The sequence below is a fragment of the Esox lucius genome, chromosome 19 (genome assembly GCF_011004845.1).
Source record: "Esox lucius isolate fEsoLuc1 chromosome 19, fEsoLuc1.pri, whole genome shotgun sequence".
NCBI lineage: Eukaryota > Metazoa > Chordata > Actinopteri > Esociformes > Esocidae > Esox > Esox lucius.
This window is the reverse complement of record NC_047587.1, coordinates 2,536,733-2,564,264: the sequence shown is the minus strand read 5'-3', so window position 1 is coordinate 2,564,264 and position 27,532 is coordinate 2,536,733. Positions and strand designations below refer to the sequence as shown.

The 27,532-nt window shown below is 45.6% G+C and overlaps 2 protein-coding genes across 3 annotated transcripts; one reads left to right on the top strand and one right to left on the bottom strand.

Annotated features, from left to right (window-relative positions):
• The first annotated feature begins 142 nt into the window (after positions 1-142).
• On the top strand, positions 143-21,721 carry smad3b (SMAD family member 3b). Of its 2 annotated transcripts, none has more exons than XM_029115217.2 (9): positions 143-586; positions 4,055-4,248; positions 11,076-11,210; positions 11,938-12,012; positions 12,144-12,200; positions 15,486-15,698; positions 16,337-16,474; positions 17,399-17,543; positions 19,348-21,721. In XM_029115217.2, exons 1-9 carry the CDS (start codon positions 381-383, stop codon positions 19,469-19,471), a joined length of 1,287 nt encoding a protein of 428 aa, XP_028971050.1. In that variant the 5' UTR covers positions 143-380; the 3' UTR covers positions 19,472-21,721. The 2 variants fall into 2 exon arrangements, with proteins under 2 accessions (XP_028971050.1, XP_028971051.1); XM_029115218.2 differs by lacking the exon at positions 143-586 and adding an exon at positions 2,282-2,782.
• Positions 21,722-21,982: 261 nt separating this feature from the next.
• aagab (alpha and gamma adaptin binding protein) lies at positions 21,983-27,501 on the bottom strand. Its single transcript, XM_010864055.4, has 11 exons — positions 27,406-27,501; positions 26,819-26,927; positions 26,290-26,480; positions 26,088-26,184; positions 25,166-25,255; positions 24,909-24,992; positions 24,431-24,516; positions 23,812-23,902; positions 23,562-23,666; positions 23,283-23,332; positions 21,983-23,109 (listed from the first exon to the last, which is right to left on the bottom strand). The coding sequence occupies exons 2-11, from the start codon at positions 26,916-26,918 to the stop codon at positions 23,032-23,034; spliced, it is 972 nt and encodes a 323-aa protein (XP_010862357.1). The 5' UTR covers positions 26,919-26,927; positions 27,406-27,501; the 3' UTR covers positions 21,983-23,031.
• Positions 27,502-27,532: the final 31 nt, after the last annotated feature.

The following is a 27,532-nucleotide window of genomic DNA, read 5'->3' as shown; positions in this document are numbered from 1 at the left end:
ATTGTTCCAGTAATTATGCCGGTATGTTGGAATGGAAACTAATTATATATACATATAGAAAATGTAATTTCTGGCGTTATTGTTTGGCCTGTATAAGACTGATTGGGATTTTGTACTGCCCAGACAGAAGAAGGCGGGGGGGCAGAAAGGAACAGACGGGGATGTGGGGAGGGGAATCCGTCTGTCTGCGCCAGCCGCACTTCAGAAGGGGAACCTTTCAACTTGAACGAAGAGGTGCTCTGAGCTGCATCCGGAACGTGTCGGTTGAAACAACAATTCATTTTTCTTACACACATATTTTTGTATTCTGATCATTTGTATTTGATGGAGGTTTTATAGCAGACTGCTGAAAAGTGAGTGGGACTGACCTGATTCTCGAGATGTCCATACTACCGTTCACTCCTCCGATTGTGAAGAGGCTACTTGGCTGGAAAAAGGGCGAACAGATTAACGGTCAGGAGGAAAAATGGTGTGAAAAGGCTGTTAAAAGTCTGGTAAAGAAATTGAAGAAGACAGGACAGCTGGACGAGTTGGAGAAGGCCATCACGACCCAGAATATCAACACAAAATGCATTACCATACCGAGGTATTTACTATACAGTAGCCGCCTTTGCAACACCCAGACCGCTATCTAGCCAGCTACAGTCATTAATGTCATTATTGGGCTGGTATTAGGCTAGCTTCTGGCTACTACTCTTTAGTTACTTACCTGGCAAGAAACGCAACAACAACAGTAACTAGCTACGTACTCGGTTGATCCTTAAAATCAGAATCAATATGACTTAATGATATGATCAACAAATAGCATAGCCATAAATTGACTTGTACAATCTATATTACAGTTTATGGTTTAGCTACTACGTGCGTGGCTAGTTTAGCCAGCTGTGTTGCTGCTAGACTGCTTGCTAACCTAACAGCTACGAAGTTAGCCTGTGATTCGAACAGCTCATTTGTGAGTCTGAGCTTGCTATGCTTTTGGATTATTGTGCACTTTCCATCAATAGTCACATCGGAACTTTGCAGGTGACACCACATAGGTGTGTACTTAACATTGTCATAAACCACCGATAATAAGTACCGTCATAGCTACCAAAAGGAAATACAACATTATTTTGTCCCAGCTACTGCAGCTAATCTGACAGACCAGCTAGTACAGTATTTAGTTTTACAAAGCGTTGGTGGTGTTGTTTCCTGCCCCCGTCCACGATTAGAATCAGTTCAGACATAACGGTAGGCCAGTGGGAATTTGGAAGTGTTTCAATTGCACCCATAGAGAATGCTAGAGGACTTGGTAACTGTGGCAAAGTGCATGTACAGTGTGGCCATACCCCACTTTAATCAAGTCAACCTCCTACCTCATTGGCTGATCAGTTGGCTGATCCCCTCCCGTTGACCTGGTTGGTCACGTGATTACAATTCCAACCATGTCATCAAGGAGCTCCAACTGGGTCGTTAATTAATTATACAGAAAATTGACCACTATAACATGGATATTAGTCCCAACAGTGCTGCACCATCTGAAACAGGCACAATACGCGTGCAGATTCACAGGTGATCTCCTTCCATCTCTAAGAGTTGAATCTGGCCCACTATGTCAAACATGGACTAGTGAGCCAGTTAATAGATGGTCATTGAGTGGAACCCATCACACGTCCTGCAAGTTTCTATTAAATGCCTCTGAAACAGGCAGGTAGTCCATCCTCCATGCTCCATCCACACTGGAAGTAAAATTCCAAGTAAATATTTGACATTGTTTTGTGCGTAGGGGGCTATTTTCCTGATTTGACTAGCTTTAATTTGAATTTACCCCAATCCTGGTCAATGTGTGAGTAAGCAGGACTGTGTTGTCCTAATGCCTAGTCAGGTTCACACACGTACCAAGACCTGAGGGCAGGGTGGCTTCTGGGTGTTCCTGCTGAGTCATTCACACGACTGGAAAACAGTTTGGAGAGGGGGAGTGAGGGAGGACAGAAAGGGGAAGACGAGAGAGAGAGAGAGAGAGAGTGAGTGAGTGGGAAAACGTGGGAGTCCCCACATTCCTGTGTGACTAACTGTGTGCTTTGTAAACATTGTAGTGTTGGAGTTGAGAGCGGTGAACCAACAGCGGGTTGTTAATGTGTCTTGCTACGTCTCTCTATGAGTGTCAAGGTGCAGAAGTACTGAGGCTGAACCACACGTTTCTGAGAAGAATGGCAGTCCACTCCCAGATGTTCAGTCTGTTTCTGGGCATGTGCTCTGGGAAGGGCCGACTGTTTCCGGGGGCTGTGGTTGGCTAACGGTAGCCGCGGCTGTGGGTTTGGTGGTTAGCTGTTAGTCTTTCTACACCCAAGGGGTGGAGCGTCAGCCGGTCTGCAGCTTGGTAGGGTTATTGTAATGCCAGGTTTCTCCCCATCTGAGTCCAACAGACCGGCTCAGACAGAGAGACAACAGGCCTGCTCTGTTCTGCTGGACTGTCCTGTCATCACTTTCTCTGATCTGTCTGGGATGAGAGAGGGAGAGAGCGGAGTTAGTAAGGGCTTCAGCTAGCTCAGGCCAGGGTATAGGTTAGGACAGGGTCAAGTTGCACTCTACTGCTCTCAGAATGGAGCCAACAGGAAATGTGTGTTTGCTGAACGTCAGCCGCAGTAAATAGAGGTCAAACCCCAGAGTTCTCCTTTCTCACTGTTTGCTTGGTGATGTCAACAAAAGAATGAAACAGATCTCAAACCGGCCACAGACATGTGGTGGCATGCACGCTGATGTGCATTGATGCAGTTTATCCACACTATCTACCACATGGAAGGTGAGTTTTTTCCTACTTGCTGGGTACTAGAGCTGTGGTTTTAGGGTTGTGCTCTGGTTCCGGGGTCAGGGCTGTGTTCAGGGACAGGGCTGTGTTCTGGTTCTGGATTCATAGTTGTGTTCCGAGTAAGGGCTGTGTTCTGGTTCCAGGGTAAGGGCTGTGCTTTGGTTCTGGGTTCAGGGCTGTGTTCTGGTTCTGGGGTCAGGGCTGTGTTCTGGTTCTGGGGTCAGGGCTGTGTTCTGGTTCTGAGGTTAGGGCTGTGTTCTGGTTCTGGGTTCGTAGTTGTGTCCTGGGTCAGGGCATTGTTCTGGTTCCTGTATCAGGGCTGTGTTCTAGTTCTACGGGAGGTACAGAGAAACAAAGAGAGACTGAGGAATTAGAGACATGTGGACCCAACTGTCTGGCAGTCTGTGAATGAATGGGAGGAGGAGGCTGGGAGAAGGGCTGGTATGGAAGGAGCCCATGGACCCCTGGAAGCTGGACCCCTGGAAGCTGGACCCCTGGAAGCTGGACCCCTGGAAGCTGGAATCTAAAGCTGCCACACAACACCATTCAGTTTGGACTATTGAAGCTAAGCCCTCTATCGTCATTCAGTAACAGCAGCGACAGTCCCAAAGGCACTACATGAGTCCAGCGAACCAGACTTTACTGTTATCCCACAGTGTTTTCCACGCATATACAGCCAGTCTTGCTACCTTTGGATGTGTGGTGCCCGGATTAGTTGGCCTCTGGCTAAACCGCACTGCTTTTATATAGCCATGTGTTGACATTGGGTATAAGACACCATCTGGGCGGTGTTGCTCTGGCAACAGGTATGTCAGCCGCACAAAAGACCCCCTTTCATACGCACACTAATACAGTCACTGAATAAGCAAACAGCACATTGGCTGGCAGCTGTGTTGGAGAAAGGGGGCTGGCTTCCGGCCTGCCGTGGCTGGTCTGTCTGTTCCGAGGGGGAGCGTTGGGTCAGCTGGAACCGGATGGTGGCCTAATCCTAACCCTAACCATATTACACCATGTCTTCATCCTAACCCTAACCATATTACACCATGTCTTCATCCTAACCCTAACCATATTACACCATGTCTTCATCCTAACCCTAACCATATTACACCATGTCTTCATCCTAACCCTAACCATATTACACCATGTCTTTGAAAAAAAACGTTACACACCAAGAGCGTTTGCTGGCCCAAAGTACCTACCACTTCTGTAAAGAGGGACCGTAGTACATAGATAACCTGTCTCCCTTTCTGTTTGTCCCTTCTTCAGGTCTTTAGATGGACGTCTTCAGGTGTCCCATCGTAAAGGTCTTCCCCACGTGATCTACTGTCGTCTCTGGCGTTGGCCGGACCTCCAGTCTCACCACGAGCTGAGGGCTGTGGAGCTGTGTGAGTTTGCCTTCCACTCCAAGAAGGACGAGGTGTGTGTCAACCCATACCACTACCAGCGTGTCGAGACACCAAGTGAGTACACGACACATCTGTCTGACAGGGAGTTGACAGGGAGTGAGTCCACGACACATCTGTCTGACAGGGAGTTGACAGGGAGTGAGTCCACGACACATCTGTCTGACAGGGAGTTGACAGGGAGTGAGTCCACGACACTTCTGTCTGACAGGGAGTGTGTCCACAACACTTCTGTCTGACAGGGAGTTGACAGGGAGTGAATCCACGACACATCTGTCTGACAGGGAGTGTGTCCACAACACTTCTGTCTGACAGGGAGTTGACAGGGAGTGAGTCCACGACACATCTGTCTGACAGGGAGTTGACAGGGAGTGAGTCCACGACACATCTGTCTGACAGGGAGTGTGTCCACAACACTTCTGTCTGACAGGGAGTTGACAGGGAGTGAGTCCACGACACATCTGTCTGACAGGGAGTTGACAGGGAGTGAGTCCACGACACATCTGTCTGACAGGGAGTTGACAGGGAGTGAGTCCACGACACATCTGTCTGACAGGGAGTTGACAGGGAGTGTGTCCACAACACTTCTGTCTGACAGGGAGTTGACAGGGAGTGAATCCACGACACATCTGTCTGACAGGGAGTGTGTCCACAACACTTCTGTCTGACAGGGAGCTGACAGGGAGTGAGTCCACGACACATCTGTCTGACAGGGAGTTGACAGGGAGTGAGTCCACGACACATCTGTCTGACAGGGAGTTGACAGGGAGTGAGTCCACGACACTTCTGTCTGACAGGGAGTGTGTCCACAACACTTCTGTCTGACAGGGAGTTGACAGGGAGTGAGTCCACGACACATCTGTCTGACAGGGAGTTGACAGGGAGTGAGTCCACGACACATCTGTCTGACAGGGAGTTGACAGGGAGTGAGTCCACGACACTTCTGTCTGACAGGGAGTGTGTCCACAACACTTCTGTCTGACAGGGAGTTGACAGGGAGTGAATCCACGACACATCTGTCTGACAGGGAGTGTGTCCACAACAGTTCTGTCTGACAGGGAGTTGACAGGGAGTGAGTCCACGACACATCTGTCTGACAGGGAGTTGACAGGGAGTGAGTCCACGACACATCTGTCTGACAGGGAGTTGACAGGGAGTGAGTCCACGACACATCTGTCTGACAGGGAGTTGACAGGGAGTGAGTCCACGACACATCTGTCTGACAGGGAGTTGACAGGGAGTGAGTCCACGACACTTCTGTCTGACAGGGAGTGTGTCCACAACACTTCTGTCTGACAGGGAGTTGACAGGGAGTGAATCCACGACACATCTGTCTGACAGGGAGTGTGTCCACAACAGTTCTGTCTGACAGGGAGTTGACAGGGAGTGAGTCCACGACACATCTGTCTGACAGGGAGTTGACAGGGAGTGAGTCCACGACACATCTGTCTGACAGGGAGTTGACAGGGAGTGAGTCCACGACACTTCTGTCTGACAGGGAGTGTGTCCACAACACTTCTGTCTGACAGGGAGTTGACAGGGAGTGAGTCCACGACACATCTGTCTGACAGGGAGTGTGTCCACAACACTTCTGTCTGACAGGGAGTTGACAGGGAGTGAGTCCACGACACATCTGTCTGACAGGGAGTTGACAGGGAGTGAGTCCACGACACTTCTGTCTGACAGGGAGTGTGTCCACGACACTTCTGTCTGACAGGGAGTGTGTCCATGACACTTCTGTCTGACTGTGAATGAGTCCACAACACTTCTGTCTGACAGGGAGTTGACAGGGAGTGAGTCCACGACACATCTGTCTGACAGGGAGTTGACAGGGAGTGAGTCCACGACACTTCTGTCTGACAGGGAGTGTGTCCACGACACTTCTGTCTGACAGGGAGTGTGTCCATGACACTTCTGTCTGACTGTGAATGAGTCCACAACACTTCTGTCTGACAGGGAGTTGACAGGGAGTGAGTCCACGACACATCTGTCTGACAGGGAGTTGACAGGGAGTGAGTCCACGACACTTCTGTCTGACAGGGAGTGTGTCCACGACACTTCTGTCTGACAGGGAGTGTGTCCATGACACTTCTGTCTGACTGTGAATGAGTCCACAACACTTCTGTCTGACAGGGAGTTGACAGGGAGTGAGTCCACGACACATCTGTCTGACAGGGAGTTGACAGGGAGTGAGTCCACGACACTTCTGTCTGACAGGGAGTGTGTTCATGACACTTCTGTCTGACTGTGAATGAGTCCACAACACTTCTGTCTGACAGGGAGTTGACAGGGAGTGAGTCCACGACACATCTGTCTGACAGGGAGTTGACAGGGAGTGAGTCCACGACACTTCTGTCTGACAGGGAGTGACTCCACGACACATTTACAGTGAATAGAAAAATTCTACACACCCCTATTGAAATGCCATGTTCTTGTGATGTAAAACAATGAGACAAAGATAAATCATGTCAGAACTTTATCCACCTATAATGTGACCTATAATGTGAACAATTAAATTGAAAAACAAACTGAAATCTTTGAGGGGGTAAAATAAAAAATAAAAAACTCACAATAACCTGGTTGCATAAGTGTGCACACCCTTAAACTAGTACTTTGTTGAAGCTCCTTTTGATTTTATTACAGCACTCGATCTTTTTGGGTAGGAGTCTATTAGCATGGCACATCTTGACAATATTTCCCCACTCTTCTTTGCAAAAGCACTCCAAATCTGTCAGATTGTGAGGATATCTCCTGTTTACAGCCCTCTTCAGATCACCCCACAGATGTTAAATTGGAATCAGGTCTGTGCATCGGCTGGGCCATTCCAAAATGTTAATCTTCTTCTGGTGAAGCCATGCTTTTGTGGATTTGGATGTATGCTTTAGGTCGTTGTCGTGCTGAAAGGTGAACCTCCTCTTCATTTTCAGATTTCTAATGGACGCCTGAAGGTTTTGTTGCCAAAATGGCCTGGTATTTGGAACTGTTCATAATTCCCTCAACTCTGACTAAGGCCCCGGTTCCAGCTGAAGAAAAACAGCCCCAAAGCATGATGCTTCCACCACCATGCTTCACTGTGGGTATGGTGTTCTTTGGGTGATGTGCAGTGTTGTTTTTGCGCCAAACATACCTTTTGGAATTATGGCCAGAATGTTCAACCTTGGTTTCATCAGACCATAACACATTTTCCTACATGCTTTTGGGGGATTTGATGTTTGTTTTTGCAAACTTCAGCCGGGCTTGGATGTTTTTCTTTGTAAGAAAAGGCTTCTGTTTTGCCACCCTGCCCCATAGCCCATTCACATGACGAATACAGGAGATTGTTGTCACATGTAGCACACAGCCAGTATATGCCAGAAATTCCTGCAGTGCCTCTTGGAAGCCTCCCTGACCAGTTTTCTTCTCATGTTTTCATCGATTTTGGAGGGACGTCCAGTTCTTGGTTTATCTCTGTTGTGCCATATTTTCTTCACTTGATGATGATTGTCTTCACTGTGTTCCATGGTATCTAATGCTTTGTAAATAATTTTGTACCCTTCTCCTGACTGATATCTTTCAACAATGAGATCCTTCTGATGCTTTGGAAGCTCTCTGCAGACCATGGCTTTAGCTCTGAGATGCAACTAAGAAAATGTCACGAAAATCCTACTAGAACAGCTGAACTTTATTTGTGATTAATCAGAGTCACTTTGATTAATCAGGTGTGTAATGACTTCTATTTAACATGAATTTGAATGTCATTGGTTAATTCTGAACATAGCCACATCCTCAGTTATAAGAGGGTGTGCACACTTATGCAACCAGGTTATTGTAAGGTTTTTATTTTTCATTTTTTCCCCTTGAAGATTTCAGTTTATTTTTCAATTGAATTGTTCACATTATAGGTCACATTAAAAGTGGAAAAAGTTCTGAGAAAAGTGATTTATCTTAGTCAATTTTTTTACATCACAAAAACCTGGCATTTTCACAGGGGTGTGTAGACTTTTACATCCACTGTATCTGACAGGCAGCAAGTCCACACATCTGTTTGACAGGGAGCAAGTCCACACATCTGTCTGACAGGGAGCGAGTCCGCGACACATATGTCTGACAGGGAGCGAGTCCATGACACATCTGTCTGACAGGGAGCGAGTGCACGACACATCTGTCTGCACACATCTGTAATGTCCTTGAGCTTGTCTTCACTCCTCAAAGCGAATCAGAGTTCGGGAATCTGCATTTCAGGAAGAAGGCCAGGTCGGTGGATGTGTAGAATCTAGGAAATAGAAAATGAAAAAAGCCACAAGGCGGTTTTCCGTTTAACCAGGTTAATTTAACAATGAAGTCTACAATGAAAACCTTGGTAATGGCAATGGCAGATGTAGGAGACGTTTTAGAAATATTTTAAAATATTAATCTATTCACCAGGGCTGAAGTTTTAAGAAAGTTGAGTTGCGGGACCCCTGGAATAGCATAGTGGTCTCCCATGAGCCTGCTGATTGTTCCAGTGACAAGGCATGACAAATAATCACATATACAGTGGGAAGAACAAGTATTTGATACACTGCCGATTTTGCAGGTTTTCCCACTTACAAAGCATTTAGAGGTCTGTCATTTTTATCATAGGTGCTCTTCAACTGTGAGTGACGGAATCTAAAACAAAAATCCAGAAAATCACATTGTATGATTTTTAAGTAATTAATTAGCATTTTATTGCATGACATAAGTATTTGATACATCAGAAAAGCAGAACTTAATATTTGGTACAGAAACATTTTGCAATTACAGAGATCATACGTTTCCTGTAGTTCTTGACCAGGTTTGCACACACTGCAGGAGGGATTTTGGCCCACTCCTCCATACAGACCTTCGCCAGATCCTTCAGGTTTCGGGGCTGTCGCTGGGCAATACGGACTTTCAGCTCCCTCCAAAGATTTTCTATTGGGTTCAGGTCTGGAGACTGGCTAGGCCACTCCAGGACCTTGAGATGCTTCTTACGGAGCCACTCCTTAGTTGCCCTGGCTGTGTGTTTCGAGTCATTGTCATGCTGGAAGACCCAGCCACGACCCATCTTCAAAGCTCTTACAGTGGGAAGGAGAATGTTGGCCAAGATCTCGCGATACATGGCCCCATCCATCCACCCCTCAATACGGTGCAGTCATCCTGTCCCCATTGCAGAAAAGCATCCCCAAAGAATGATGTTTCCACCTCCATGCTTCACGGTTGGGATGGTGTTCTTGGGGTTGTACTCATCCTTCTTCCTCCAAACATGGCAAGTGTTTAGACCAAAAAGTTTAGACCAAAAAGCTCAATTTTTGTCTCAACAGACCACATGACCTTCTCCCATTCCTCCTCTGGATCATCCAGATGGTCATTGGCAAACTTCAGACGGGCCTGGACATGCGCTGGCTTGAGCAGGGGGACCTTGCGTGCGCTGCAGGATTTTAATCCATGATGGCGTAGTGTGTTACTAATGGTTTTCTTTGAGACTGTGGTCGCAGCTCTCTTCAGGTCATTGACCAGGTCCTGCCGTGTAGTTCTGGGCTGATCCCTCACCTTCCTCATGATCATTGATGCCCCACGAGGTGAGATCTTGCATGGAGCCCCAGAACGAGGGAGATTGACCGTAATCTAGAACTTCTTCCATTTTCTAATAATTGCGCCAACAGTTGTTGCCTTCTCACCAAGCTGCTTGCCTATTGTCCTGTAGACCATCCCAGCCTTGTGCAGGTCTATCATTTTATCCCTGATGTTCTTACACAGCTCTCTGGTCTTGGCAATTGTGGAGAGGTTGGAGTATGTTTGATTGAGTGTGTGGACAAGTGTCTTTTATACAAGTAACAAGTTCAAACAGGTGCAGTTAAAAGAGGTAATGAGTGGAGAACAGGAGGGCTTCTTAAAGAAAAACTAACAGGTCTGTGAGAGCCGGAATTCTTACTGGTTGATAGGTGATCAAATACAATACAAATTGATTATTTAAAAATCATACAATGTGATTTTCTGGATTTTTGTTGAATCTGTCTCTCACAGTTGAAGTGTACCTATGATAGAAATTACAGACCTCTACATGCTTTTTAAGTAGGAAAACCTGCAAAATCGGCAGTGTATCAAATACTTGTTCTCCCCACTGTAGGGCATTACGAAATTGGGAATGGAGGAGAAAAGGTGTAAATAAACTGACTACTTTTCATGAGAAATTATTGCAAAATAATTTTCAAATGAAGGATAATATCCAAATAATGTTTGAGGTACGCAAGGCAAATTCTGTTGTCACCTAAATATAAGATCCAGTCCACATATAACTCCAAATGTTCAGCTGTTGTTTGTTAAATAATTTCAGGCAATCCAACTAGGCAACGAAAATAATGTTTCTTTGCAAGACAGTGTCTTGACTCTATAATGCCTGAATTGCGTTACGTTGCAGTTTTCACTGTGGCATCTCTCTTGGCTTCCCAGTGAGCAGAGCGAGTTGCCCCCGGATCCACACTTTGGGGGTTCACGGCAGAGGGAACACGTCAATGATCAGAGTGCGGCAACTGTCAGACCAGTCATGCATTCTATGACCGCTGGTTTTTACAGGTTGCCTGACACATGACACTATATACGTATACCTCTTTTTTGCCACCTCTTTTTTTTATTCAACGTTTTTCTGAAAGCTCTGACATTGTTACATTGTGTTTTGAAGCGCATTGGAGCAAAGCAGCATCAACTGTCTATGCAAATAATGTCATTGTGGGACAGTTAACTGGACAGTTAGTGCTTAACATATCATTAGATTGTTGGACATGGATTGCTAAACCATCTGCCCCCCCCCGCCCCACTCTTTCTCTGTCTTTGTCTATAAACTCTCACTCTGTCTTTCATTTCTCTATTTCTCTCTTCACTTTCCTTCTTTCTCGTCTGTCCAGTCCTCCCTCCTGTCTTGGTTCCCAGACACACAGACTTCCCAACAGAGTTCCCTCCGCTCGATGATTACAGTAACTCCATCCCAGAGAACACCAACTTCCCTGCTGGCATCGAACCACAGAGCAACTACATACCAGGTAGGAAATGAACAGTGGAAACATTTATGTGTGTATTTATTGGACTTGTGACAGCTCCGTTCATAAAAAGCGTCTAGACAAATATTAAATACACAACACTCAGACATAACAAGTGTTTCTTCATGAATCACCCAGCAGCCCCAGAGGAAGTGGCTTAATAATGTCAACTGAGGTGTGCCAGCTTAAAGATGCGTTCCTGTCGAGCCAATTCAGGTCCCTGAACATTCACACTGTCATACTTGTCCTGATGTGTGCCCCCTGTCATCAAAGTCACTCGCTTTCAAACTGGAAATGTGATGGCTAATCGAGGCGTGAAAGTGATCCTACTTCTAGATGATTTAAATATAAAGAACATATTAAACACCCAGCTCAGACTGGGAGGTTTAAGTCCCAGACTGCATCTTTACTGAACTATTTGAACTTTGCTTCCTGAACTGTGTAAACTTAGTAGAATGAACTTCATAAACTATCGACATAGCTTAACAAACTATATTAACTTAATACACATTGTATTGATCATGTGGTGTGAGGCTTTGATGTAACTATAACTGGTTACAGTGATGTAATTTCCTGTTTTGAGCGTGTAGTCGGGAACATTGGGGTATCAGTTCTTAAAAGGGGTGTGTCAGACACACTGTTATGTCAGTTCCTGAAAGGGTTGTGTCAGTTCCTGTAAGGGGTGGACTGTCGAGTTTTGTGGTAAAGTTGTGCTTCCTGTGTGTTGCAGAAACACCTCCTCCAGGATATCTGAGCGAGGATGGAGAGACTAGCGACCACCATCTCAACAACAGCATGGACACAGGTCAGAACACACACACACACAGAGTACATACAGTACAGCACACACAGTTCATACACACCCACACACACATATACATACTGTACACACACACACACGTGTATCCTGACCCTCTCCCGTGTTTCTCTCCATAGGTTCACCTAGCAGTCTGTCACCAGATCCCGCCTCTCCAGCACACAGCACTAACCTAGGTAAGGATCAGAGGTAACCAAGGTTCTCCACTATCAACTGTCAGCCGTCAAACACCTCTCATTACACAGTGTGTTAATCTGTGACCTGCTGCAAAGGCCAAGGCGGGTCAATGTAGATCTGTTCAAGACCTGGTGTGTGAAGAGCCTGAACCTGAGTGAGGCTGGTTGACTGGTTTTAACCTGAGTGAGGCTGGTTGACTGGTTTTAACCTGAGTGAGGCTGGTTGACTGGTTTTAACCTGAGTGAGGCTGGTTGACTGGTTTTAACCTGAGTGAGGCTGGTTGACTGGTTTTAACCTGAGTGAGGCTGGTTGACTGGTTTTAACCTGAGTGAGGCTGGTTGACTGGTTTTAACCTGAGTGAGGCTGGTTCATCCTTTTTTTTCATTCATTCAGTCTGGTTTGAACCTTCCATCTTTTCAAGACCTGGTGTGTGAAGAGCTTTGATTTCTAAGGTCGTTGGCTCCCTCCTGGAGACCGTGAGTCATGTAGCCGGCCTGTCTGTATGACTGACGGCCTGGCTGGGTGACTGACGGGCTGGGTGACTGACGGGCTGTGTGACTGACGGGCTGGCTGGGTGACTGACGGGCTGTGTGACTGACGGGCTGGCTGTGTGACTGACGGGCTGTGTGACTGACGGGCTGGCTGGGTGACTGACGGGCTGTGTGACTGACGGGCTGGCTGTGTGACTGACGGGCTGTGTGACTGACGGGCTGGCTGTGTGACTGACGGGCTGTGTGACTGACGGGCTGTGTGACTGACAGGCTGGCTGGGTGACTGACGGGCTGGCTGTGTGACTGACGGGCTGGCTGTGTGACTGACGGGCTGGCTGTGTGACTGACGGGCTGTGTGACTGACCGCCTGGCTGTGTGACTGACGGGCTGTGTGACTGACCGCCTGGCTGTGTGACTGACGGGCTGGCTGGGTGACTGACGGCTGGGTGACGGCAGAATGACGTCCCCACTGACAGACACCATAATCACCATCACCATCATTATACCACTCTAAATACCTGCTCATATTGGATTATGGAAAGTGGATAAAATCATAATCTGCAGGATTTGAGAGGGTCATTTTCTGGGTACTTTGCCTTCCTCTGGGTTTGAGTGAATGAGATTGAGGACAGCGGTGTGATGATGATGATTATCTACTCTGTTTGATCGTGACCGGAGCAGAGGCAGTTAGACTGTCGCCATGGAGACAACCAGGCACCCAGAGTCCTGCACAGAGGCTGTTAGACTGTCGCTAAGGAGATGAACAGGCACTCTGAGGCCGTTAAACTGTCCACTGGAAGGTTAGGTGTTCAGCCCACAGTGAAGTCGTACCAGTGACTCTGGATGACATTAAATGCCATGCTTCTGTGACTCTGGAAGACATTAAATGTCATGCTTCTGTGACTCTGGAAGACATTAAATGTCATGCTTCTGTGACTCTGGAAGACATTAAATGTCATGCTTCTGTGACTCTGGAAGACATTAAATGTCATGCTTCTGTGACTCTGGAATACATTAAATGTCATGCTTCTGTGACTCTGGAAGACATTAAATGTCATGCTTCTGTGACTCTGGAAGACATTAAATGCCATGCCTCTGTGACTCTGGAATACATTAAATGTCATGCTTCTGTGACTCTGGAAGACATTAAATGCCATGCTTCTGTGACTCTGGAAGACATTAAATGTCATGCTTCTGTGACTCTGGAAGACATTAAATGTCATGCCTCTGTGACTCTGGAATACATTAAATGTCATGCTTCTGTGACTCTGGAAGACATTAAATGTCATGCTTCTGTGACTCTGGAAGACATTAAATGTCATGCTTCTGTGACTCTGGAAGACATTAAATGCCATGCCTCTGTGACTCTGGAAGACATTAAATGTCATGCTTCTGTGAATCTGGAAGACATTAAATGCCATGCTTCTGTGACTCTAGAAGACATTAAATGCCATGCTTCTGTGAATCTGGAAGAGATTAAATGCCATGCTTCTGTGAATCTGGAAGACATTAAATGTCATGCTTCTGTGACTCTGGAAGACATTAAACGCCATGCTTCTGTGAATCTGGAAGACATTAAATGTCATGCTTCTGTGACTCTGGAAGACATTAAATGCCATGCTTCTGTGACTCTAGAAGACATTAAATGTCATGCTTCTGTGACTCTGGAAGACATTAAATGCCATGCTTCTGTGAATCTGGAAGAGATTAAATGTCATGCTTCTGTGAATCTGGAAGACATTAAATGCCATGCTTCTGTGACTCTGGAAGACATTAAATGCCATGCTTCTGTGACTCTGGAAGACATTAAATGCCATGCTTCTGTGACTCTGGAAGACATTAAATGCCATGCTTCTGTGTCTCTGGAAGACATTAAATGCCATGCTTCTGTGACTGCCATTCAGAATTGGGCAGGAGCATTAGGGTAAAGGGGTGTGTGTGTGTGTGACGTCCTTGCCTGACTGTGACGAAACAGTCAACAAAGGTATCTTTATCTCCCGTTTGGTTACCTTTAGAGACAGACATATAATCTAACAAAGATAACATCCTGTTGCTGGATCATTAATCTGTGTGGGATGCATTGTACAATATGCCTGCTTCTCACGTGACTTGCTGACCAGCTAAGGGGTGATTGGTGTGATCCTGAGTTTCAGCTGCTTGACCGGTTTGAACCTGAATTAGGCTGGTTGACTGGTTTAAACCTGAGTGAGGCTGGTTGCCTGGTTTAAACCTGAGTGAGGCTGGTTGCCTGGTTTAAACCTGAGTGAGGCTGGTTGCCTGGTTTAAACCTGAGTGAGGCTGGTTGCCTGGTTTAAACCTGAGTGAGGCTGGCTGTCTGGTTTGAACCTGAGTGTGGCTAGTTGACTGGTTTGAACCTGATTGAGGCTGGTTGTCTGGTTTGATTCCTATTTGGACTGGTTGATTGGTAAGATTCTGACCTGGGCCAGTTTACTAGTTCTATCCCGAGTTGGGCCGGTTGATTGGTTAGATCCCAAGTTGGGCCGGTTGCTGGTTCAGTCCTGAGTTTTGGTGGTTGACTGGTTTGGTCGTATATTGGGCTGGTTAACTGGTTCCGTCCTGAGTTTTGGTGGTTTACTGGGTTGATCTTATATCAGGCTGATTGACTCACAGGAAAGAGGCACACAGCAGTTGACAGGATTTATAATCCTAGTTTAGTAGATTAGATGGGTTGTCCTGTTTGTATTGGCTGAGACACATCTAATAACATCCAGTATCCTCGTCTCCATATTTCCTTCCCCTTCCTCTCCACCCCTCTTTGCCCCGCCCCTCCAGATCTCCAGCCGGTGACCTACAGCGAATCGGCGTTCTGGTGCTCCATCTCCTACTATGAGCTGAACCAGCGGGTGGGCGAGACCTTCCACGCCTCCCAGCCGTCTCTCACCGTGGACGGATTCACCGACCCCTCCAACTCAGAGCGTTTCTGTCTGGGACTCCTCTCCAATGTCAACCGCAACGCAGCCGTGGAGCTCACGCGCAGGCACATAGGTATGTGCATGCACACACAACAGGGTCCAACGGGCCAGTTAGTCTGATATCTACTGGCCCAGACTGTATTTTTAATGGCCCGATCTGAATTTAAAAAACATTATATAATTGTATTTTACAAAATATAGTATGTAAATATTATATCATCAGAATAATGATTTATACCACAGATTTGCATGTGATATGAGACATGAAAGCTGATACAAGCAATTGCTCTTTACACAAATATGATGCAACGCACCACAGACTTTATTTGAGCACTGGCCCGACGTTATGTCTTACTGACCCTGGGCCAGCGGGCTACTGTTAATGTTCAACCCTGTACGCACACACTCCAGTATTACCAACCTTGTGGGGGTCCCAAAACCAAAAATAATTTCCCTAACCTTAACCAAAATAACTTTATACCTAAACTTAACCCAGGCCTAATGACTAGCCCTAAACTTTTACCTTAAACCTAAGCCAGAAAATCGAGCTTTTCCACTGGGTGAGTCTTCCATGCTGTACCCTGTGCATTGTAATCCCTGTGCATTGTAATCCCTGTGCATTGTAATCCCTGTGCATTGTAATCCCTGTGCATTGTAATCCCTGTGCATTGTAATCCCTGTGCATTGTAATCCCTGTGCTGGTGTCTTCAGGGCGTGGAGTGCGTCTGTACTACATTGGAGGAGAGGTGTTTGCAGAGTGTCTCAGTGACAGCGCCATCTTTGTCCAGAGTCCCAACTGTAACCAGAGATATGGATGGCATCCAGCCACTGTCTGTAAGATACCTCCAGGTATACACACACACGTCAACACACACACTCACACACGTCAACACACACAAATCAACACACAAGCCCACAAACACACACGTCAGCACACACACTCACACACACGTCAACACACAGCCACAAGCACAAACACACACGTCACTATTTCCAGTAAGAGTGGGGACTATTTCAGAGATCTCAAGAATTGTTTGTCTTCCAACCAGACAACTGTTTGTTCACCAAACATCTTAGTTAGATTTAAAATTGCACAACTAAGACATCCTCTGTTAAAATGTGAAAACTACTGGTTACTGGCCATGTTTCTTTACCTCAAGGGGCAGTGTCTTTGCCACTTTTTTAAGGAGTGGTAGTAACCAAGTGGCTTTAGAGCGAAGTTGTCCAAAAAATGTCCAGGAAGTTTTTCATCTGGTGGACATTTGAGAAATGGCCTGGCGGGCTCAACAGGGCTTCAGCCAAGGTGCTCAGACCAAGACTGATCCCATTTAGACTGTTGTTCTTCCCCTTTAACACAGCCTGTTCAGTTGTCATGACAAAGCGTGTGTAGTGTCACTGTCCCTGACTCCCCAGACACACTGTCTGTTGTTCATCCCTTCTGTCTTTCTGCACCATCTTCCTGTCAGGTGGGATTCAAATGGCATCCGTGTAGACCTCATCACTATGTCCACGTTCAGACAGAAACAGATTGAGGTCTAGAACTGATGCATGATTAATTTGCTGATTACTGACTGTCTTCAATGGACACAGTGCTGTAGAACCAGAGCCCAAGAGACAGAAAACATTTGAAGTCCAGAGTGAATGAATATCTTGAACTTAAGTATCTTCAATAACCAGGAATCTACAGCTTGGTTGGCCTAGCCGGTCAAACCTGAGGTCATCTACCAAATTTCCTCTACTCCTCTCCTCTTCTACACCTCCCCTCTCCTCCAGGATGTAACCTGAAGATCTTCAATAACCAGGAGTTTGCTGCCCTGCTGGCCCAGTCAGTGAACCAGGGCTTCGAGGCCGTCTACCAGCTTACCAGGATGTGTACCATCCGCATGAGCTTTGTCAAGGGATGGGGAGCAGAGTACAGGTTAGTCATGATCTTCAAATCATGGGGAGCAGAGTACAGGTTAGTCATGATCTTCAAATCATGGGGAGCCGAGTACAGGTTAGTCATGATCTTCAAATCATGGGGAGCCGAGTACAGGTTAGTCATGATCTTCAAATCATGGGGAGCAGAGTACAGGTTAGTCATGATCTTCAAATCATGGGGAGCAGAGTACAGGTTAGTCATGATCTTCAAATCATGGGGAGCAGAGTACAGGTTAGTCTCTGTCCCACACACACTGAGAAACATGGCCTTTGCAGAGTGGTTTGGTGTTTGTGGGGGTTCCGTGGGGGGGGGGGGGGGGGCTGACCCGGACCTCTCCTGGAGGGGGAGGAGAGGAGGGAGAGAGGAGACATCACAGACACACCACCATCTCCAAAGAGGTTGTCTCCCTCTCTTGTCACAGGGTACATTGGGACTGAAACTCTTTCCTAAGGACCCTCTTCCTATATTCACCCTCTAGGCATGTCCTCCTCTTCCTCCTCTTCCTCATCTTCTCAGAGGAGAACCCTCATTGTGATTGACTTTGATGAAGGAGTTGTGAGGACAGCAGTTCTCTGGGGCTGGTGGATCTTATTGTTGTCCGGTTTGGATGGATCCTCTGGCCCTGGTTTGTTTGACCTGACAGAGAGAAAGAGAATACAGGATGAGGCCCCATTCTGCTCTGGTCCCCTCCTTTAAGAGACTTCACCTGAAGGAACCCAAGCTAAAATTTTAGAAAGCTGTGACTCAATGACAGAACCGACTTATGTCTCCTGGCCCTCCCATAGAGTCCTGCAGTGATGGGCTCTGACTCATTGAATGGTTGTCTGGTTAACCTAGAGAGGTTGTATTGGGTCCTTCATTTCCACACGCAGGGTATATAGAGAGAGGATGTGGTGGGTGTGAGACAGCAGGGTATATATAGAGAGAGGATGTGGTGGGTGTGAGACAGCAGGGTATATATAGAGAGAGGATGTGGTGGGTGTGAGACAGCAGGGTATATAGAGAGAGGATGTGGTGGGTGTGAGACAGCGGGAGAGAGTTGATTAACGGGAGGAATGTGGGCCTGCGGGGATAAAGGCATTCAGGCCAGCAGCACTCAGAAGGGGATTCCCTCTATAATCAGCCGCCTCAATGCCATGGGTCACGTCCCAAAAACCAGCAGGCCAGACTGTCTAGAACCAGGATTCCAAACTAACAGACTGTCTAGAACCAGGATTCCAAACTAACAGACTGTCTAGAACCAGGATTCCAAACTAACAGACTGTCTAGAACCAGGATTCCAAACTAACAGACTGTCTAGAACCAGGATACAAAACGAACAAACAGTAGGACAATGTTTGAAACAAAAATGCAGGTTCCAAATGTTACTTAAACTCAACTTACCTCTCCAGTTAATCTCCATTAACCCCATCACTCAACTCAACATGTTACTCAGAAAAACCTAATAAAGACTTAACATGCATCCTGAAAACAGGTTGATCAAATGTCATGGAATTAGGATGGGGCTGCTAAAGGCTTTTCTGGTTGGTGATCAACCAGCTTGTTTTGTTGTGCTTATGGGGGTGGGGTTGTACCAATTATACTGCTTACGGGGTGGGGTTGTACCAATTATACTGCTTACGGGGTGGGGTTGTACCAAATATACTGCTTACGGGGGGGTGGGGTTGTACCAAATATACTGCTTACGGGGGGGGGGTTGTACCAAATATACTGCTTACGGGGGGTGGGGTTGTAGCAACTAAATGGTTTTCCGCGCCTCTCGTTTGTCTTTCTCATTCCCCTCACGTGCCTTCCTCCCCAGACGCCAGACGGTCACCAGCACCCCCTGCTGGATCGAGCTTCACCTCAATGGCCCCCTCCAGTGGCTGGATAAGGTACTGACACAGATGGGCTCCCCCAGCCTGCGCTGTTCCAGTGTGTCCTAGGTACACTTATTACAACACACACACACAACAGACACACATTATGTTCTTGTTGTATGCCAGTGTCAGAGACGATCAACTCCTTCAACAGACTTATGATTTCACCTCACACACTGTTCTGCACTTTCTTCTCAGCAGTAGTATTTAGTGGATAATAACCTACTGAATGGTCCTTTTGAACGTCTGAGAATTCACTGGGCATTATGGTCCTCAACAGTCATACCGTTTTAGCGCTGGGTAATTAACTCGTAATCACGCCTGCACATTAACTGTAGTTAACTAGTTAAGCATAAATGAAATGTTGTCTGTTTGTATTGTCAGAAAAAGAGGAAACATGATTTTAGGCATGGTTAAAACTGTTATTTTGAGCTTTCTACAAAGTGTTTGATTTGATGTATTTATGATTTCCGATGTTTCCATGTATTTCTGTGTACCCCATGTCAGTTCTAGTCGTTGTTTGAAATGGTTGGGTACCAGAATGAGGTGGACAGCTCTTTTTTTACGAGCTCTTACCATAAAAGCGAAAGTGGCATTTGGTTTTATTCAGAGAAGCAATAATGCAGAACGTGTTCGTATTAATTGTAGCACGATGCACTCCACTGCCAGGTGTAAATCTGCATTTGATATCTGTATCGTTGCTGTCGGATGAAAACCTCTCATCTCCACAGCAGGAACTTCTCAGGAAAGAAAGCAAACCGCCATACAGTTGGGAAAATCCAGCAGCTGTTCTGAATACGTTCTGAATAACTTCTTGGCCCAAGGGTCATGAAAGGTTCGGTATAGATTGAGGGCAGTTACTGGTTTCATCCGACATTGACTGTGTTCACTGGTACATTGACCAGAGGCCTGGTCAGACATTCACCTGGTATCATGTGTTGAAACAAATTATTATTTTAGTGCCGTTATATACGTTTTCATTTTTTTAAGAACCATTGTGAAAAACTCTGTTGCTCATTGGGATGTTCTTTTTCACTATTACATTTGCAAAATGTTGCTTTGCTGTCCTGAATGCGGAGAATACAGGAGGATGTTTACTGGGGCCTCAACAGGCAAGTTGTAGTACTTACATATGCATAGCTAGTGATGCAAGAAATAAAGAGTAACTAGAGTATACTAGAAATAAATCTTATATGCCGTGTGTCAGGATCAGGAGAATTCCACATTCCTGACACATGAATGCAGAGGTCTATAGCCATGGAAATACAGCCTAACTACTAGATTGGATGTTCCCATTAAAGTCACAGTTCCTTCTAGTAATTGTCTATTCAGTCTATATAGACTGATCCCCGCCTATCAGCTTGGGGAGCCTTTCTTACCCTGTCACTGTGAAGGGTGCATGTTCATCTATTTTAATACAAATCATAGACTATTTTAAAGGAAGTGATGTGACACCTGGCAGCTTTGAAGGGGGACTTTTATTTTTGTTCAGATTGTCATCCATCTTCCTGTCTATGACAGGAAGTTCACATTAGGACTACATTTCTCCCTCCCGACCCAACACAGGTTTCACTTTGGGCCCCGTAGGCACAGATCTAGTATCAGGTTTCCCTCCCCTAATCCAATACGCAGCCATTAGTGAGGAAAAATCCTAAACTGACCCAAGATCGGATTTAGGGGTCTGCTTCACACTACTACACCATTAAGCCTAGTCTGGGATTTATAAATACCAATATTCCCTTGTGAATCTTGGTCTGGGAAACTGCCACGTTTTAGAGTTAAGACCACATTGAGATGGTCCAAGTCTGTTTCTGAGTCAAGTTCTCTATTTGGAACTGGTTTTACGATGCTAGCGTGAAACAATATACAAGGCTGAGCCACATATGTGGAGTTGGGCCAACTTTTAGATTCAGAATACTGTTCTTATTCTAGACATTTTAGGCTTTAAATACTCCCTATGTAATGTCAATGGAGGCTAACACGCCTGTCATAGGATGTTATAGTGTTGTGTAAATGCATTATAATGCAGAAAAATGCATTGGCCTTGCTCTAAACAGATGGCTCAGTATAAGGAGTCTATATTCTCTCTATAGCAGGAGTTTGGGTATAGAAGATGTATGGAAGGGGTTAATATGCATTTGTCTTAAAAATATCAGTACTTATTTTTCCTTTCTACTTTTTAATCACTGCTCGTTTTCCTCCTTTTTGTCCTCTGATCCTGTAATTTGTAAAGATATTCCTCGTGTTGCTGGATACATATTCTGTATTATTGTATCAATTTTTTGTGTTATCCACCTTTCTAATAAAATGTCATGAAATAAATTATTTTTTTCTTGTCTACTTGAGGCAACACTTGCATCTACACAATGAAAAATCTCTAGAGATGCAAAAATCTGTATTAAAATATGCCCACCAATATCCCTGAATTTAAGGCTGGGCTGCCCCTAAAATGTTCCAAGTGTTTTAGAGAAAATGTGTCATCTGAGAAAATTCTAACAGGAACCTAATATTCATTTTTACATGTTCAGAACTCCGATCCATAATTTGGTGTGTCCAGTGAAATATAAGACAAAGAACCACAGTTAATGAAATTATTTATTTTGAATAATTAAGTAAATTTTCCAGGGCTATTGGGATACAGGGTTTAAAGTTAAAAGGCACATGTCACTTGATTTTATAGTTTTATACAAGATGACTGTTGCACCTAAAACAACATGATGGTGATCAATCAACACAAAGGCATGAAAACAAACTACACAAAGGAATACAAAATTCCAGTAACTTTCCCAATGTCAACATTTCTCAAATATCCTGTTTGGGAAGTTTTCAGAATTAGCATAAAATCATTGATAATCAACTTTGGAGAACCCATGAATTTGTCAGGGAAGTTTCTAAGAATCTTCCAAACCTACACAACATAGAATCCATGTTTTTGTAATTTCTTTGCCCCCCAAAAATGTCCTGTTGACTGTCAAAGCTTCACTTCTCTTTGGTTCCTGTCACAGGCAAACTGCTTAGGACACTCAGCAGCTTTAGCTACCCAGGTCCCACACTGGTGTGTGCCGTCTTGCCAGCTTATATGAATTTGGAAGACGGCACTAAACAGTTCTGGGACCAGGCTAGCTTTTAATAATGTAGCATAATAAAAAATATATAGAATATGGAGAGACTGAAAGGGTAAGATGATAAACCCTCACTCCTCTCCATGGCTATAGTCCGTTTCCCATCATCCTCTCTTCTCCGTTTCCCATCATCCTCTGATCGTCCAAGTTCCAAAGTGGGGAGCAGGGCAGCCAGAGGTGTATTCAGTAGTCACCCTAGCAGGTCAACAGTTTTTTTTTTTTTATTTGCTAACAAAACAAGTTTCTATTGGACACATTCAGGTAGGTCAGTCCCTGTTTGGTTCCATTTGGCCAGTGAATACACCACAGGTCGAGGGGCCTGGATCTTGGGTGGCCCCTGCAGAAGGAGGTTTTAACACACCCTGTCTTACTCAACTAATACTCCTTCCATTCCTTCCATCCTCTCTCTTTCTGGAGCCTTTGGAAGATCCAAGGTCTCTCCGCTGGGACAGAAGACAGGAGGAATCCAGTGAAGAGTAATTGAGACAGAGCTTGAGCCACATCCTAGCTCTCCTCCCCTGAAGACAGGCCTTCTATCTCATCCTGCTCTCCTCCAATGGCTGTCCAGAATGCCTTGGCAACCTAAGATACAAGAGGTCAGAAACACACGTTTAGGGGGTTTTCACCCCTTTTGGAAGCCCAGGACAATGTTTCAGAAACACACATCCAGTCAGGTGTTTGAGACCCAGGTGAGTCAGAGGAACCCAGTAAAAATGTAACATCTGAAGAAGAGTTTGACAGGTGGATGAACCTACCTTCTCTGCGTGCGCTTTCCTTTGTTCATGAGGTAACCATGAGGCTTTATCTGAGTGATGGGGAAAAAAAGACAGATCTCAACCTGACGTGAAGGACATTTGACCAACGCCTGTCGTACACAGGGGAGGTCACGCCACGTAAATCTGGAACCAAGCTAGACATAAAAGTTCTGACCCCGCTGATCAGTCAACGGCCCACATGGCTGTTCAATGACAGTGGCCTAACGAGGTAAAAGGAGGCCGCTTCGACACGCAGTGACGAGCTCTCCAGCCATGTACCTTTCATCTCCTTCAGTTTGGTGAAGAGGCGCTCAAAGTTCTCAACGTCTGCATCTCCTGCGGTCAGGTTAGCCAGCTCCTGGATGTCCAAGTCAAGCATCGGATCTACAACACAGAAAATACTTGAGACGAATACGCAGAAGGCACATCTAAACCGTACCCAACATTGTCTGACCTCTGACCTCCTCCAATACACAGCAAGGACAGGATGTGAGAGATCAAGGAAATGCAGTTAGGTCCTGGCTCTCACCCACTATTGTGTCCACCTGTGAGCCTCTGTCTTCAGGGTTGACTTCTGTCCTCTGGGGTTCCTCACTGCCCTCTACTGGCAGACTGGAGGACTGATACACAAGTCACAACACAGCCAGTGTGTTAACGCAAACCCGTGGGCCTATGCAAAATGATGAACACCAGACTGATCCCTGATATGGTGTCTTACTGTATTACAGTACATTTATCAGAGATAGCCTGGTCCCAGATAGGTTTGTGCTATCTTGCTCCTGTGCTCATGGCACAAACAGGTCTGGAATCAGGCTGTGTCCGATGAGACAGTATTTCACTGCACTGCAGCTCTTGTATAAGTGAACCTACACATCCACACATTGTTTCTTTTCAATCATTACCTCTGATCAGGGAGCGGGGTGGATGCATTTACTGATCACAAAACCAGAACTGGGTTTTTAACAACCTGTGTGCTATGCCACAGGAACGTCATGTTCAGAATGATGCTATGTTATTCAGTGCATTTGATCAATAAAATACTCTGACTGTGTCTCTCGACTCCGGGGAGACCTAGACACCCTAACAACATGTCCCGTCAGGGGCAGCTCAGGACTGGAGGACTGGCACAGTGCCTTTATGCCACTGACCGGTGGCGGTGTTCCCCGGCTGGGCCGTGGGTTGTTGTGTCTGGAGGCCACCAGGCTGCTCATCAGGCCAAAGCCCCCACTGTGCTCTAAGAGAGGGGAGGACAGAGTCAGGTACATAGTGAACCAGTGATGAAAGGCTATAGCCCTAAAGATGTGGTTTATTTACAACTGTGATCCTTGATTGACCAAAATGTCCTGTACAGTGCAAAGGTCATAGGCACCTGAATGTCAAAGAAAAGCCATTGTTTTGGGTAGTAAGTGTTCATTTGTAAAAATAACACACACACACACACACACCTTCACAAATAAATGGCTTTAGTTTGACTTTTGCACAGTACGGACCTTAAAAATAAAGCAGTCCAATTTGTATGTTTTAGTAAAACCCTGTGGTTTGGCTGCATTCAGACACTTAAGGCAACGCGTGGTCTTTGGTTCCTATTAAGCACAACTGAAACGTGTTAAGTGATAGCCTTCTCACCGTCCTTCATCTCCATGCTGGACCACACGTTGGCATTGAGAGCCTGGACAATCCTCTTCAGACCTGTGGACTCTGGGAAGTCATCTGAGTGGCAGCACAGACAGTGACATGGTGAGGAACTCACAGAGGACATCAGTTAGACGGCGTTGTTGAGTTCTTAATTCAAATGTTGTTCTCACATTCAGCGTGTCGCTCTCTCTTGTATAAGGTTCCGTTGAAAAACGGTTGACGAAAATAAAAAGAACATTCTGTCATACCATCCTCATCTGGAAGGTCTTCGGGGGTCAGTTCCACCAACTCAAAGGCATGGGCCAAACACCACTGATGTGCATCATGTCTACTGACGCCTGTGGAAAAACAATTATACTTATTTAGTCCAGCTTAGTTCAACAAGTTTCAATTCACACACACTGACACGCACACACACATTTACGGATGTACACACACACACACACACACACACATTTACGGATGTACACACACACACACACACACACTTATGGATGTACACACACACACACACACTTACGGATGTACACGCCCACACATTTACGGATGTACACGCCCACACATTTACGGATGTACACGCCCACACATTTACGGATGTACACGCCCACACATTTACGGATGTACACGCCCACACATTTACGGATGTACACGCCCACACATTTACGGATGTACACGCCCACACATTTACGGATGTACACGCCCACACATTTACGGATGTACACGCCCACACATTTACGGATGTACACGCCCACACATTTACGGATGTACACGCACACACATTTACGGATGTACACGCACACACATTTACGGATGTACACGCACACACATTTACGGATGTATACACACACACACATTTACGGATGTACACACACACACATTTACGGATGTACACACACACACATTTACGGATGTATACACACACATTTACGGATGTATACACACACATTTACGGATGTATACACACACACACATTTACGGATGTATACACACACACATTTACGGATGTACACACACACTGACATGCACAGACCCATTTACGGATGTACACACACACTGACATGCACAGACTCATTTACGGATGTACACACACACTGACATGCACAGACCCATTTACGGATGTACACACACACTGACTATCGCATGCACACACAAAGGTTGAGTGACACTCACCGCTTTCACACACCCGGTCACAGACCAGGATGAGTACCTCGGGAGCCAAATCCTCTACCACAGAAATCCAGGGAGACAGACGCTCCAAACCATCCTTCTGTCGAATCATATTTTGGGAAAACATCATGAAATCCAATCCCTTGATAGACATAGCAGGTTCTGTCTGTCTGAGCACAGGAAGATGCAAGCATATGTCACTCACCACGGTGCTGTCGAAGAAAGCGATGAAAGCCTGCATGGACTGGGCTATTTCCGAGGTCATCTGATAAGTGCTGGGCACCGCACACAGGCTCACGTCTGCAGTGTAGTACTTGTTGTTGATGGTCCATGGGTACCACACAACCGAATCATCCTGCTTGGATGGCTCCGGCAACGATGTGTCACCTAGGATCTCTGACAGAGTGATGCCGCGCATTACATGTTTGCCAGTCACACAGGCTTTAAAGTAAATATCCGCGCATTTGTCAGTTAGCGGCCTGGGAGCTGTAGTGTCAACTTAGCTGGCTGGCTAACTAGTTAGCTAGAGCTATATCATTTAACAGTAATTTGTCCAAGTATTAATGAAAAGTGTAGGAGTAGCTATACTACATTGAGTATCTAACTTTGATACATATCTGCAATGAAAATGAATGCCCTCTATTAACAAACTACCTAGAAAACTGTTAGCTAACTATGTTCAGTGATAAACATGATTAGCCAGCTAGCCATATTGCTAACAGCTATCTACATACGTTTTATAATATCTTGTTCCTTAAAGGAAACGTCACAGCTCGTAATGACGACGGACGGAACAGTGGTTGCTGTGTCTTCTTGTTCTTCAGTTGCTGACATGTTTGAATTCTTCGTTTATCGAGAAAAGACAACAACAAAATAACGTTTACCTAGCTACATTAACAATCTTTCTCAGTCAGTATGACCTTTCAACTACAACCTCACCCAGGAATAACACTTCCGCCACAGATAATTAAAGATAAGCAAATACTGCCCAGAAAGCCCAAATAAAACCTCGTTGTACGGTTGTTTCTAAATTCCTTCTCGACAAAGAAATAAACCATGCTATTTTGGATGTGTTTTATGACAATGTTACCAAAGCAAGGCACTCCTTCCATATACATTAAAGCAGTTTTTTGTATTATGATTTTTTTACTTCTTAAAAATCACGAAAATCTTAAGTAATGTAGAACAAAGCTGACAGTGTATGTATTCATCAAAATGAGAATCTCTGAGTTTGTAACTTTCTTGTAGTTTTAGTTGACAGTATCGAAAGATTCCTTCCGAGGTTGTTCCCGGAAAATTGTTTACTAAGTCGTTTATGTACCTCAAGTCATTTAAATTTCAACCAAAGATTAATTCTGCCCTTCTCGACAAACAGCTGTTTTGTCTCTCGAATCTGCTTATCAAGTGTTCCCGGAAGTAAGGAAGTTTTGAGCTGGTGAGTTTGGAAG

Bases quoted from the DNA above. Each gene is read 5' to 3' on its own strand.
- smad3b (XM_029115217.2), top strand. From the start codon at position 381: ATGTCCATACTACCGTTCACTCCTCCGATTGTGAAGAGGCTACTTGGC. The intron at 4,249-11,075 runs GTGAGTACACGA...TCGTCTGTCCAG, and splicing joins CCAGCGTGTCGAGACACCAA to TCCTCCCTCCTGTCTTGGTT. The intron at 17,544-19,347 runs GTTAGTCATGAT...CTTCCTCCCCAG, and splicing joins GGATGGGGAGCAGAGTACAG to ACGCCAGACGGTCACCAGCA.
- aagab (XM_010864055.4), bottom strand. From the start codon at position 26,918: ATGTCAGCAACTGAAGAACAAGAAGACACAGCAACCACTGTTCCGTCC. The intron at 24,517-24,908 runs GTGAGAAGGCTA...CCCCTCTCTTAG, and splicing joins CAGCATGGAGATGAAGGACG to AGCACAGTGGGGGCTTTGGC. The intron at 23,110-23,282 runs GTAGGTTCATCC...CTTGTATCTTAG, and splicing joins GGAAAGCGCACGCAGAGAAG to GTTGCCAAGGCATTCTGGAC.